The sequence below is a fragment of the Apostichopus japonicus genome, chromosome 20, assembly GCF_037975245.1.
Source record: "Apostichopus japonicus isolate 1M-3 chromosome 20, ASM3797524v1, whole genome shotgun sequence".
NCBI lineage: Eukaryota > Metazoa > Echinodermata > Holothuroidea > Aspidochirotida > Stichopodidae > Apostichopus > Apostichopus japonicus.
In genome coordinates this window covers 2,687,742-2,703,233 of record NC_092580.1, presented here as the reverse complement: position 1 = coordinate 2,703,233, position 15,492 = coordinate 2,687,742, and the positions used below count along the sequence as shown (strand labels likewise).

General features: G+C 38.5%; 2 protein-coding genes across 2 annotated transcripts in view; both read left to right on the top strand.

Annotated features, from left to right (window-relative positions):
• The first annotated feature begins 245 nt into the window (after positions 1-245).
• On the top strand, positions 246-10,731 carry LOC139961102 (uncharacterized). The gene is made up of 10 exons (XM_071959995.1): positions 246-449; positions 919-1,303; positions 3,328-3,518; positions 3,926-4,054; positions 4,234-4,534; positions 5,936-6,107; positions 6,926-7,022; positions 7,330-7,350; positions 8,589-8,618; positions 9,579-10,731. Exons 2-10 carry the CDS (start codon positions 937-939, stop codon positions 10,020-10,022), a joined length of 1,752 nt encoding a protein of 583 aa, XP_071816096.1. The 5' UTR covers positions 246-449; positions 919-936; the 3' UTR covers positions 10,023-10,731.
• Positions 10,732-10,998: 267 nt separating this feature from the next.
• LOC139961110 (uncharacterized) overlaps positions 10,999-15,492 on the top strand; it is a 5,902-nt gene continuing 1,408 nt past the window's right edge. Inside the window, exons 1-4 of the mRNA XM_071960008.1 lie at positions 10,999-12,106; positions 12,692-12,870; positions 13,290-13,421; positions 15,177-15,465. Coding sequence (XP_071816109.1) covers positions 11,755-12,106; positions 12,692-12,870; positions 13,290-13,421; positions 15,177-15,465 — 952 coding nt within the window. The 5' untranslated portion in view covers positions 10,999-11,754. The remainder of the gene's footprint in view (positions 12,107-12,691; positions 12,871-13,289; positions 13,422-15,176; positions 15,466-15,492) is intronic.

Here is a 15,492-nt window from a genome sequence, read left to right as displayed (position 1 = left end):
TTGTTTCATCGGCCGATAAAGAAGAAAAAAGAGAAAGAACTTTAAGGACTTGTTTGACTTATAATAAGATAAGTATGAAGATTTCCCTATATACTGTGAGGCGGACCAATTCATACATCCAACGTGTGCTACATGCATGGGCTATATACGTACGCCTGCACTGTTTGGGTCATCACTTGGATTAACCAAGCATGTCTTGTTTCTAAAACAGGATATCGTTATCATGTAAAGAGATAAAGAAAATATAAATAACGTACTAAAAGTTTATTGGGCCTAAACAAGTTGACTACACCGTTGATGTTTTGAAGTGTGACTCATAGTCAGGCGGAGAAACCCTGGGATATTAAAATGTAGGTTGTCAAAGCAAGAAGGGCGGATAACAAAGACATCGCAATTTTATAGTGCAGGAGCTGTTCATGGTTGATTGAAGACAAGCAAAGACGTAACTGGTAAAGTTGAAGGTCACATTATTATTATTGCAACGGTGAAAATATGATGAAGTTTAGTGCAAAGCTAACCGAGGTATCGTTAGCGTATTTGAGCATTTCGCGGAATGCCGCTTCGGTGCACGGCCTTATTTGTATTTCGGGTCGTTACAATGAACCACTCTCAACTCTATCAGTAGCCTATGTTATACATTAAAATTGATCTACCTTCTGTAGACATTTGTATCTACTGAAGTCCTTGACGGTGGCAGCCATTAGCCTTTTATGGATTAGGCCTACTGTTTGTGTACAAGGTGTTTTAATCTTTTCTCCTTTTATTTGTAATGGGTGACTGTTACATACAGTGTTGCAATATAAGTGTTCTGATTTTACTCAGAAGTAAAAATAGTGCAAAAATAGCAAAAGTTGACGAAGTAATAAGTTCCTTCAATCCGGTCCAAAACCAAAATTTTGTTGCTACTTAAATTTCAAGAAACGAGTCCCTACCATCATGGAAAGACCGTTGCCACCGTTACCAGGAGATGTCGAATCGATTGACGAACTTGAAGAAACCACAGACGAGAACTATGCCTATCTGTCTACTCAACAAAACATTTGTTTTAAGCTGGATGCTGTAGAGAGTGACGATGAAGAAAAGTGGACCTACTTAACTCCTCTTCGTGCGTTGGTTACGTCACACACATTGCCGATGACTGCACGTGTAGGCTGTACATTTCCTGATGAGATAACGGAAGAAGGAGATTTGTTGGTGCTTCACTTCATCGTCAAGAGGAAAAGAGTCCTTGCAATGTATAATGACGGAACAGACGTTGTCCTGCCTATCCATGCATCTCAATTGTACGATATTTTACCTAAAGGTAAGCTGATGTATACACATTGGATTTTTTAAATTTAGAGTATTAAACAATATTTCTTATTGTTATTCTTACATAGTAAATAGTTTAACATAAACTACACTTTCTATGTAAATTAAATTATTTCGTCTTATAGCGCCAGCTATAATTACCTCTTGAGTTTTCCATATTATCGTTGGCTAGTTTGCACTATATACTGTAAGCTATAAGTAAATTTTATCTACGTTTTATCATTTATGGTGAGGGACACACGCAGTATAACAAATGACCAAGTGTAAGCTAACTGTTATCTTTATACGCGGCAGTGATTTTCAAGAAACTTTTGTCGAAACAAGTGTGTTTACACGTCTGTGCAAACAATCTAGTCATAGAAAATTATGACTTTCCCTGCGGTCAGATCTGTTTACTCTTTCCAGTTGAATGGTTTATGAGCCAAACAAAGCAATTAAACAAACACCTCGTTGGTCTTTCCAATACCTTGACCTGTTATGGTCAGCTCGGTTATTGGCTGACTGCTGTTTAACCACTGACCTCTACCAGGTCAGTGTGTTTAACCTATTCGTAGGATGGTGACTACAGTATAATTTCCTCCAGGGGCCCCCCGACTTGCAGTACTGTAGTCCTGCAAGTCGGTAAGTGGTAAGAGAAATGGATGGAACGAATCGGTTAGAGAATGTTTTTCTGTCGGGGGTCAAGGAAGGATAACTCGTAGAGAGAGAGAAAGAGAGCGCGCGTTTTAGGATATGCTATTGTACAGTAGTTAAACATGAAAGGTGTAATATTGTTTTGAATAAAAGATATGTTTGATTTTAAAAACGACATTTACAGATAGGATGGTATATCTCCCACCGTGTATTCAAAACTGTACAAGCTGACAAATGTGAGAGGACCGTATATGGGTACCGGTTATGGAAGTGTAATACTTGTACATTGTTATAGTTACAGACAAAAAGTAATGAGGACCGATGGAAAACAATAAATAGGATCAGACTTATCATGCTATGATACTACTATCATTGACACGTGACGTGCACGTGACTTACACAATAAGGGCCCATAACATATACACCACGTTATACCATATACCATAACATATACCATGACATATACCACACGTATACCACATAACATATACCACATAGGGCCCATAACATATACCACACATCAGGATACATAACATATACCACACGTTCTATTACGCTGTTAACCTCCTGATCTTTTCTATTTCGGGCCGTACAATGTTACAAATTACATGGCGATTCTTGCATATATGCTATTCCCTAGTAGTACAAATGCACATAAGGACGAGAAGTTCGCGGAGATGAATCAAGAGCACAAAATTCAATTAACCTGGTAATACAAAAACTTACGTATTTGTATTTTTGTATTTTTTTCGTTGAACATGAATATGACATACCTTTTGGAGTAATAGAAAGCACATTGTTTAACGCCAGATAGCTCGAAGTACACTGTGGGTGCAAGTGTGCAAAACTAACCTGCCTTATTTAGATTCATGGTCAATTCTCAAGTTTGTAGCTGAGTGTTTTGTTTGCTTTAAGTTGCTTTATTATAATATGATGAATTGAGACCGGTATGGTGATGGGGTTCTCAACACCAAAGACCACAGTAGAGATTGGTTGTCATAGATAAACGGCTGATAAAAGGTTAAAAATAATCGTACACACAAGTACAGCATATAAGTAGGCTAAGTCATGAACCGAAAACTGCATGGGAGATTCTCACTGAAGTTTGAACGATCAGCGAAACTATGGCCGGTTATTACTCGGTAATCGAATGAGCTATACATGCGAATTTCAGGCACTAAACACTTGATTGGTGACAGTTACTGAAACGTGAAACTGAAACAGATATTTGCAAAAAGCGAGTATACACATTGGCACCAAAATCTGATATTTATAAATTGTTAAAAATAGCAATTATAGAAATATGACGAATCAAAGGAATTGTTCATATACAGGTCACTCTCCAAATCATGTTGAAATTTCTCTTTGATTTGACTTTTGCAGAAGAAATTTACGACGATAGGAAAATGTACAGCACACGAGACGTAATCAATTGCAAACCATTGCCAGAAAAGGTCAAAATTCTGAGAATTGATAACTCTAGTGGAGAAAGTTCCAACGTCGGTAAAGAAGGAGACATTATTGAGTTAGGTTACATCGATGAAGTGGACGTACATGGATTTGATAAGAAAAAGGTATGAAAAATGACAATTAAAGTAAATGGTTGTGCTTCATAAACTTTTGTCCGACTGCCAAATTAATACTATATTCGAGTGAAATCTGCACTGCATAAAAATGCAGTTTCAGTTCACAGTGTATTCTGTAAACAGAAAATATACACGGTAAAATTAAGTTATTTGTAAATAACCGTGTCTTGCGAGTTGCTATGTAGATGCGATTTTAACATTTTAATGAGATTTAACACATAAACTAATTTATGTTTTTGCATTTTTAAGTTTACTTTTGTATCGGCCGAAAGTCTCCAAGTGTGGTTAATATTGATTAGGTACGTTCTAAGTATAGTTACAAGGCACGTAATATATACGCAAAGTTCGTATGACCTTTCATCGGATAGTCGATTGGCTTCATATATTTCTTTCAGATACTGGTTGGAACCTGCAATGGGAGTCCAGTGGCCATCCACGAAGATATCAAATCTGTGTACACGACCATGGTCCATAATGAACCACAAACACTTTTCCAAATAGTACAGCAGAACTCACTACCGATGGTAAGAATGCAATATGCAATACAGTAATGTTTCCTTGCTCCATAGCCCCATCACCTTCCGTTTAGTGTTATTGCTAAGTACATCTTTCAGTGGTAGAAAATGGTTCATTATATAAGGTCTTTATTTTTGATAGAACTTAGTAATCGATTGTCGTCGTTTTCCTTGATTCTGTTTTACAGAGGATAAGACGAACAGATGACAAAGTTGAATTATCTCTCAAAGCCATCCGAGAAGAGGCCCACATCATAGCTACGCACATAGACAGCAGTAAGATGATATCCATTCCGATAGACGGTTTGACTTTTTTACGGCACGTAGAAGACGAGAATCTGTTATCCCACATGATGAAACCAATGTATCAGTTGGTGAATTGGACACTATGTGACTTGGAATATGGGCGAAAGAGTCTGCCTTTAGCTATGCAGGAAATCCCTCAACCTCTTGAAGAAGTGACTCGACGTTGGTCTCAGAGCGATGACGGTAAACTCGTATTCTTTTTTATTAAACAATATCCCTGAACTTCAATATATTATAGCAAACTAGAGTTCATTTCAACTAAGGTACACTAACTTCAATTGCAAATTCATACACTCAATGTTTGTAAGGGGGATTGACTGTTATTCTATAAAGCAGGGATACGGCGGAAACAGTTTTATTTTCATCACACACAGTTTTGCTTTAACAATAGAAGAAAATCCAGCTAGCTTACCTGTTTGTTCTCCTATTCAAAACCCTCCCACTTTTTTTTTTTTGGTTCCTTTTTGTTCTTTTTGGTTAAGTAAATAGAGCGATACTTTGACTGGTTTATTTTGTCAATTATTCCAAAATATTGGGTGGTTTGGCAGCTGCCAGTAGTAAACAACTTTTTCACACTATTTATTTAACAGAAACTGGCTTTCGCTTCGTGACACCAATGAGTGCACACGTTAATTGATATTTAAGCAGTATATGGTATTTGATAGGAACAAATATTGTTTTATACACTGCTGTTAAAGTAACTGGAGAACTGCACTTTTTATACGCTATGACAAAACAGATTGAAATGACTCGAGAACATATAAGCATGTGTTACAAAACAAACAATTTCCTTGGAAAGAACGTCGAGATTGATGTGAGACAGTGTCGTAGGCGTCCTCACTCGTTTGACGCGGTACCGTTGTATAGAATGCGTGGTACCGTTGAACCGAATGCGCGGTACCGTTGAATCGAATGCGCGGTACCGTTGAACCGAATGCGCGGTACCGTTGAATCGAATGCGCGGTACCGTTGAACCGAATGCGCGGTACCGTTGAATCGAATGGGCGGTACCGTTGAATAGAATGCGTGGTACCGTTGAATAGAATGCGTTGAACCAAATGCGCGTTACCGTTGAATCGAATGCGCGGTACCGTTGAATAGAATGCGTGGTACCGTTGAATAGAATGCGTGGTACCGTTGAACCGAATGCGCAGTACCGTTGAATAGAATGCGCGGTACCGTTGAATTGAATGCACGGTACCGTTGAATAGAATGCGTCGCGGTACCGTTGAATCGAATGCGCCGTCCTGTGCAGTTTCAGTGTTTACAAAAAAAATCACTACATCAATACGCGGCTGTCAAATCAACATCACAACAACATGTACCTTTTTGTGGCATAATAACCTTCAGCTGGCAAACCTATAGTCAAATCATTGCCAAAATTACAGTTCCCACCATTTGATTATAAGAATAAGAAATAACACTGATAACATTATATAACAACCAGCATTTCCTGAATTACTGCAACAACAATCACGTTAAAAGAAATTAGGTATCGGTGTGATATATGCGAATATTAACGGATGAAACGTATTTGTATAAATCCCTTAATTTGTAAATGTTTATTTCCTGTCTGTGTAATAGGTAGAAACTTTATGCGTCAAATATTGGACACTTCTGGCCGTCCTGGGAACACTGAGAAGCAAGAAGACCAACGAGAAGGGGACGAAATTTATGCAGATTATGCAAAGTCGTCGCTAAGAAAGAAAAGTTCAATACGAGACAAATTTAAACAAATCAGGACCAGACGACGAAGGTAAAACTGGCAGGGAGGTAGGAGCCGGGAGGGGGGGGGGGGCACAGGGGCACGTGCCCACCAAGTTATGCTCCACACCATAAGAACATTAATAACAGTCACATAATATGTTTTTATGCTGATACATGCGTGATCCAATAAATATCCTGCGGTTGCTATTCAAGTAAACCCATTTGTTGCATTTTCGAATTCTATGTGCAGGGGGTAGGAGCCGGGGGGCACTTGGGGCGCGTGCCCCCCCCTTTTTCCCCCAAAATAGCAAATGTGCCCTAATGGCAAATAAAATGTGCCCGTTTGATGAAGAACTGTCTTTTGGATATCTTAAGACTTTGTTAATTTTTAATATTTTATTTTAATTATTTAATTTTAGTCTGTACATGCTATTTTTAAAATGGCATCCCATATCTTTTTGTAGCACGGTTAACAATAAACAATCTCAACAAATAAACAAAACAGTGTTGCAGCGCACCATAATAGTATTGATAGCATATATAACACATATTTATTTAAGTGATATGGCCGGTGTGTATCGGTTTATAGCATAACGAGTGGTGGTTGTGGAATGAGAAAGTGCCCCTCTGATGTTGTGCCCCCCCCCCAACTTTTGGAAGCTTCCTACCCCCTGAAAACTGGCACTAATGCAGTGGATGGTTGCTTGATCCAATGTTATTGTTGATGGGGGAGGGGGTAGGAGGGGGGTCGGAGGGAGGGGTCTCTTTCGTTTTGTTTAATTTTCTCTTTCATTTCAGTCATCTCTAAAAGCTTTAATGATCAAACAGGACGGGTCTTATAAGTTGAATTTTTTATATGTCTTTCAGTGTTGAAAACAGCATCTCGGAAGAAATTTCGGAACCTCAAATATCTGTTAATTTTCAAATACAGGAGATGAAGTCAGTGCTAACTGCTAAGGAGAAGGTAATTTATAAGTTGAAAATGACTTTTGTTTGCATATACTTTAAAAATATGTGCGGTTTTTATATTCTGATGAGAATGCAGTAGTACTGTTAGTACATAGCAAACTCAATAAAACGTTTCACCACCGTATGAGCATTTATTCGTCCGATGAGCTCTATAAAGTTATTAAATTCAGCTACTTTTATGTATTTGCAAGTTGAACGGTGACTCCAAGTAGATCTACCATAATTGTTTATTCGGTAACAATAAATTTTTCGGCTGAATTTTTCGTACTCATTGAAGCTATTTTTTTCTTTTCGTTTAACAGGAAAATGTTCAACTGAAAAAGGTTTGTTGATTTGTTTACGTTTTGCATACTTAAAGCTCATGTATGTGTTGCGAACACTTAACTTAAAGACATAGTATAAATTTGGGATGTCACGATCGGCTGATAGTAATCTAATGACGATAGCACCTATCTCACCTTTTCAACACCGTGCTTTTAGGTCCACATATTTCAACGCAGATAAACCCAGATGACACTTTACTTTAGTACATTGTACCAAGTGGACAAGGGGAACCGCTGACATTATATGTACGATACTAACTCTCCTTCATAACACAACGTCTTACATCAAATTAAACGGATAACACTGTAAACTCAAATTAATCAATTAAAGACAAGTCTTACGAACTGGCACGGTTTCCCTTTCCAATTCGTGGACCTGTTGAGGTGGAAACTATTCAATCATTTAATTTGACAAATTGGTAAATATTCACTTGACTGGCGATAGCTTTGTATCCCCACCAAGATTTTACTGACTTTTACTGTTAGTGAAATAAATATATCAATTTATATCAATTTATGCGTGCACATACGGAAGCGTAGAAGGGACATTGCATTGACGAGTTACCGACTTGACAAAACGACAATTATCTGCAAATTGACGAGTTGACGAGATGGTAACGTGACTAAATTCAGAAAATTGATGCATTGACGAGATCCGTTATCTCGTCAAAACGTCAATTTTCTGGATTTTGTCATTTTGTCGAGATGGTAGTAAGTGTGCAACTCGTCAATTTGCAGAAAATTGATGACGAGATCCGTTATCTCGTCAAAACGTCAATTTTCTGAATTTTGTCACGTTACCATCTCGTCAACTCGTCAATTTGCAGATAATTGTCGTTTTGTCAAGTCGGTAACTCGTCAATGCAATGTCCCTTCTACGCTTCCGTATGCACAGGCTGAAACGGAGACTGTGTATTTCTTTATGTCCGCAGCGATGTATGATGGTTCTAGGTTGCCATGGGAATACATAGTTTTAACTTCGTTGTGTAGTGCTCGTATCGTCAGTAACAATATACCCGTGTGATTTAAACTTCACTTAGCAGTGTTTGCATGTGTTACAATTGCCACTACCTTCACACGGGTGTGGCAAGTAAGATATTCACTTGATAGGGACTTACATGGTCCATGTATCACATTTAAATATTGACAGGGAGGTATGTTTAACTTAACCGATACGAATTTGTGTTATCAGTATCAACTTCCGCTGAATGAGTTATCACTTGTTTCATCTTCCATAGGAAAACGCGGATCTCCGCAAGGAATCACAGGTATGGTCACAAGTTATATGTAAATTTTCACTTTTCTTTTCTCTGGAGCGAAGCAAAACTCTTCTCCAAATGCATGATTAATTTCCACGGATCTAAACAGACATTCATTTTGAAAATGTGGTTTAATTTATCAAAATCCCAGTTAAAACTTTTGTAATGTAAGGTGTTGTCCTGGAAGCATTTGACACTGGTATTTTCATGGCAGAATCATTGTCAGATAATTGTACACACACACAGACAGACACACACACACATAGTCTACATGTGTTAAAACCTTAATCTGGATATCTCTTTCCTTCACATGAATATTTGGTAGCTCGAACAACTTTAGTCAGTACCATTAACAAACTGAGATAAGCTTACGACATGCTTTTGTTCTGATTTGCCTTTGCAACCCTGAACCATCTAGCATATTCGCATAATAGCTGAAACATATACATTTGCATATCATGATCTTTGTTTGAATCATGTCAAAACCCATCAATCACACATGATTTTCACAGAAGTCTGCAAAAAATTGTTAGCATCAACTTTTTCAAAAACCTGTTCCATATAACGACTGGTCCATTAATTTAATAAACCGCTCTTTGTAATACCTGCTAATGCAAAGCTGAAAATTTGAACCGATTTCCAAGCGACGGGTTAGATTTATGTTGGACAACATTTCTTTCTCTGTCAAGCAAATACGTATTCACGTTGTATACGGTAGTTCTCGTTTCTTGAGTTGGAGCGTAACTTGAACACATTCGAATGAAGAGGGTATTATATGATATAACAGGAATTGTCGATTGTGTGCGATATCAATTTGTCTTCTTCTGGGAGATATTGTTGTGTTTCTCCTTTGTATTGCTCTACCCTCCCCCCCCCCCCCCGTAGACACTTGTCCTTTCGACTTCGTATGTGATTTCTCTAATGGGTACGTTGTATTGAGATAAGCCTACTGTTTTCATTTCTTGGCAGATACTGCAAGACGAAATGTCGAAGCTTGCAGTTGCAAATAAAAACTATGTTGAAAAACTCCACCGGGTGTACTTTGAAAACGATGACGTTAAGGAGAGACAACATTTTGAATCTTTAGATAATGAATACGTTGGTATCACGATGCAAACACCCTCCGACGGTCCAAAGCGGGAGCTACCCGCTCTACCCCAGGAGACTCGGCCTGCATCGACAAGTTGTGATCACAATTCACCACTAAACTCTGCTTCAGTGGACGATGTCGCAGAGCTTCTGAGGAACCTGAAACTGGACATTTATGTAGATGCATTTAAAGAAGAACTAGTCAATGGGAATTTGTTGCTACAATTGGATTTTGAGAACCTTAACGAGGATCTGAAAATGTCCAGGCTTCATGCTAAGCGGCTATTAATGGAGCTAAACAAACGGAAGGAAAGTGTGACATGATAATAATTTGCAATTAGTCAAGAACACCGGAAATTTCTTTAAAATGGGCACAGGCATGCACACACGTACCAGTTTTTAAGGGGAAGCACTCCTTCGTTTTCCTTTCACAACCCTCCTTTCAAAATCCCTAACCAACTGGCGGGCGAAAATGGGGATTATTCGAATCAAAATTGCGAGAGTGTTCGAAACGAAAAACTGGGGACATATTTTTGTTCACGCTCTAAATATATCAGCGCCGGCAAATGTTAACCATGGTGTGTAATTTTGACTTTTTGAGGGGGTTTTTCTTCGTCATTTTTACAGCACCAATTGAATGAATATATTCTAAGGATGATGTCATGCCGATTGGAATTATTTTGTATTCACGACTATGCTGGTGTGATGATAATACTCGAGAACCACATTTGTTCTGTGTGGTTTCAATATACTTTTCATCCTGTACACATTTAACAATGCGAAAGCTGTGGTGAGTTGTTCACATAGAATTCGACAATGCAACAAGTTTGGTTTACTTGAATGGCAACCGCAGAATATGCATTGGATCACGGGCATATATCAGCATAAAAACATATTATGTGACTGTTATTCTATAATGTTTTTATGGTGTGGGGCATAACTTGTACAAAACTACCAAAAATTATTTAACGATTTTATTAATGGACATAAATATGTGGAACGTAAATTAATTTCAATGAAGATATAACACTAATTGTTGTTAACAAAATAAAATGTCTTTTATACGTTTAAATCAGTCTTTGGCTTTTCTTTTATATGCCTACATAAGTTCAGAAATAAAATAAGTTCAGAAATCAATAAGTTCAGAAATAAAAGTACAGAAATAGTTCAGAATATAGTTCAGAAATAGTTCAGAAAAAGTTCAGAAATAACAACAAAAAAATCTGAAATAAATGTCTTTTATACGTTTAAATCAGTCTCCTGCCTTTCTTTTAAGATTGATGCCTACATAAGTTCAATATCGTAAATATAATTATATAATAATTTACGGGTTATAACTCTAACGGTGGAATGGATGCACTCGGCCCACGGTACTCAAGTGTGATTAGAATTCTGCTCCCTAAACTCTCTACAAAAATGTAAATGGAAAGGGAACGCAAACACTGTAGTACTTATAACATAACCAAGTAACCTGTCTGTCACTGATGATGTTTGGTATAGCATCTTCGAAGTATTACATAGACTGATAAAACTCGATATCATTACGTTTTAGAGATTTAGTAAGATAAAAACTGCATCACAAATAACTTATTCAATTTCTTATGAAAGCAGTTACCTTAGTTAGGCCATAGTTTGTGTCGATCCGAATCTCCGCCAAATGCAATTATACTTATCAAAGCAATAACTTGGTTAATGATATATAGAGCAATCTGAGCCCTTTGTACCAAAAGCCAACATGATAGTAAGCACATACGCAACGTCCAAAAATGTGACACAGCTCTTCACCCAATCCTATAGTACAATACGTTGTTGTTTGTATGTGCTTATATACATTGAAGTATATTACGCAAGCAATATAGACGTTCACTTTAAGAGCTGCGTGGATATTTCTAAAACTCTTAATTTTGTCATTGAAGTAATTAACTTTGGGGAATACCATGTAGGGTCTGGTGAATTGCTATTCTATTAAGTTTCTGAATTTTTTACGAGAGAGAGAAAAAGAGGCAATTTACCCACTTCGATGAACCGTAATTGACAATTGGAAACAAGAAACAAGATGGCCAACAGACCCCTTCCATCCATCCCATCTAGTCAGCTGACCTATGAGAATGTTCTGGATGATGTTGTGGATGCCGAGAGCAGAAAGATCAGATTTAAGCTGGAAGAGGGTGATACCATATCAGGAAAGTCTAAACTTGGTAAATTATTGCTTGAGAATTCCCTACCGTTGATAGTGAATGTCAAAGAAGATTTTATGGACAGCGGAGACCAACTTATATTTGGAGAGGGAGAATGTGTCCTTCTGCACTTCTTACGTTGTACGCGAGGAATTCAAGCAATTGATCCACACGGAAAGAGCCGATTTGTTCCGATGCAGACAAGTGGTGCTTACGAACTACTACCACAAAGTAAGAAACCTTTTTCTTCTTCTGCCATAGCATCGGGCAGTGTAGAGTATAGACTAAATAATAGAACAATTCATTTAATTCATTTCGTAAACTCCGTGCCTGACTTAATGATGGTATATTAAATGAGCTTTCTCTAAGTAAACAAAGTCTATAGGTGCATCGAATTTATCAGACATGGTATAAGCAATATCGTACATATGTATATATATATTACTCTTTAAATGTATGTATGTATGTATGTATGTATGTATGTATGTATGTATGTATGTATGTATGTATGTATGTATATGTGATCTTCCCGCAAGCAGGAACTCGCGAAAGAAGCCATGGAGGCTTATAGACTCGCAAGCTGACCGAAGCCAATCTCTCGGCACACCTTCATTTAACGTCCATGTCAGGAAGTTGTTATTGAACAACACCCTTGCCAGACGACACACATTGCTGTCGGCGGGGAATCGAACCGGGGATCTCATGACTGGGAGACGCCGGCGTTAACCACTAGGCTATACACTCCGCCTTATTAATTAACTAAAGTTAATTTTACCGATGAAATGTGAGTTTAAGAACCTCGACCTTTGCTTTCAGATCCTCTGCATGATGACCAAGTATACTGTGGGACTCTGGCAGTTATCCAAAGCAAACCTCTTCCAAGATTTGTAAGAATATTGCAAACTGAACCCTCAACAAGTGCGGGTCGTATAGGCATTAATGATGTACTTTCATTGACTCGCGTAGAAGAGAAAGACGGTATGCCGAATCATTTGGTGAGTTTTATGTAACATATCATTCATCAATCAAGGATATTAAATGTCTTCGCCATTTGAATATTTATGCTTTTATCCGTGTAATGACACTTTATATAAGTTGTAAATAACGCTCAAGTTCGTAACTCATTCAAATAAATGGGCGTTAACTCGGGAGTGAACAAGATTGCTGTGATAAGCAAACCTTGGGGTAACCACGCATAATTGGCGCGCAGAAGAAGTATTATTCTTCACAGAACCGTATCACGTTGTATGTATTTCTAAACACTTTTGAGACTATTTTCATAAAGAATGTGGAATTGTAGACTAGTGCACGTACTGCGTTAGATTTTTGTGAGTGCACGTATCATCCTCCGCAAATTTAAAAAAAAAGCAATAAACATGAAATCTTACATTCTGTCATTACTATACGCTTACAGATGCTTGTTGGAACCTGTAAAGGAAAACTTGTGAAAATATCACAGCAGATGAAATCCTACGTGTATACAACAATGTTATCAGAGGAGCTCTTCACTCTGTCAGAAATTACAACTCTTAATGAATTCCCCGTGGTAAGTATATCTATCCTCGTTGCGCCTCAACAGTTCAACTTAATCAAAGTTCAATTGGTCCAAATATTTTCCATGGCCGTTACTTTAATCGTTGTGGATATTACGTCGCCTAACGGTGTTATATGCTGTGTCAAACATACCAGTGGCGTAGGAAGGTACTTTCAGTGGGGGGGGGGGGCTGAAGACTGATGGCCGGCCTGGGGGAGGGGTCTAAGGGGAGGGGTGTCCCCCTCCCCTTTGGAATTTTTTTGCATTTCCAGGTGGCCTCAGATGAAATTTGGTGCAATATAGCACACTTCAACTCCCACTCCATTTTGTAAAGAATTTTGCACTTTCACCTGGCCTTAAATGCAATTTGGTGCTCCAAATGAGATTTTTTTTCTCATTTGGAAATGAAAAAAGGGGTTTTCTGACTTGCGGAGCGGGGGGCGGAATGATAGTTCCGCCCCCATATTTTTCACTGGGGGGCTGGCGCCGCCCCCAGCCCCCCCGGTTCCTACGCCATTGAAACATACACTTGTATCAATGGTTTTTGAATATATGTAGCAAGTTAGTTTTCTATAGCATGGTCCTGTTAAGAACGATTGTGCTAATAAGTACTTTGAAAGTTGATGGGGGAAATCCCCTACGGAACCTTTCCAATGCCAACCCTCTCCTCGCCCATCCGCCCCGTTTGTGCACACCACTGGTGGAACCATTATGCCGCCTCGTCTTTATTTCAGTAGGTTTATATTATGAAAATAAAATTACGTTATTTTTGTCTCATATTCCCTGACTCCGGGCCCAGGGATGTATCCCTCCCCACCCCGCCCGCCCCCTCTCTCTGCCTCTTTCTCTCGTTAGGGCTGACTACATGTTAAATGTATTTTTCAAAAGCTTGGTAACAACATTCCCTGGTGTCAAGTAATATCAATAATGTAGGCTTTAGTGCATGTCGTCTACATTTCCCGAGGCTTCGTGCGTGAGTTGGTTTTTAAATAATACTTTGATAGTTGTTTGTTTATGTGCTTATTAAGAAACAACTTACATTTGAAAGACAATGCCAGGTCATTTACCCATGGTATACCTTTGACTTAGTTGATCGCGTTTGAAGTTCACGTTTGCGATAACACCGTTTATGCTCACACCTTTAATCTTTTATTAGTCTTACTTGTATGAGTAGAACAAACCTGCCTATCTATACTGTTTTGTTACGCCCGGTTCATATCCCTTTTAGGGGTTTTACCTTTACGGTAACAATTAAGTAAATTGTGTTGTTACTATATTGCATATTGTCAATATGTCATTGTATTAATGTGTTTTATTGACAGTCGCTTTAAGTATTCAAATTATGAAACATTAAAGGATATGACTTTAGGCAAAATTTTAGTCTTGAATTATAGTCCATAGAAATAGTCTATAGAAAACTTTAAGTGCTATACCATAGGCGTAGGAGGCGGGGGGAGGGGGGGGGCGGGGGGGCGATGGGGCGGGGGAGGGGGAGTGGTTTATTCACTTTATGGATCACTTTGTGCACATGATTAGGAAAAGGAAGCCGAAACAGCTCCCTCCTAGTGTGTTGAATTAACTATACACTTAATTATCGGTACACACGAATCCTTCGACTCTAATTAAAGCCTGTTCCCACAAACGCCGGCTCGCTTCACTCTTGATCGACCTATTGTAAACCTTCAACCATTCCCCCTCCCCTCTCTTTACAACATTGTCTCGTCCTTTTCACCTATATTATCACAAGTTTTTCTGTCCTGTTTTCAGCGTGTCCGCCAGGTTAATTCTGATGAAGCTTTCCTACTAACTGAAATAATTGACGAAACCAGAGTGATTGCAACAAGAATGAACCATCCACTGATCTTGTCCATACCGGTGACCTCGCAATTGAATGTAAAAAAGTTTCAAGAGCCGGAAGCCCAAAAACTATTTAAAGGCCTGTTACCAGTTGGAACCTATTCGATCATCGAAAATGGTAACAGAGATGTGTATGAAGTGAATGGAAGCCCATTTGAAGTCCCTAAGACCTCGCCAGTCGAGAGCACCAATACCAAAGGTAGGCCTATAGTGTCGAAATATACGT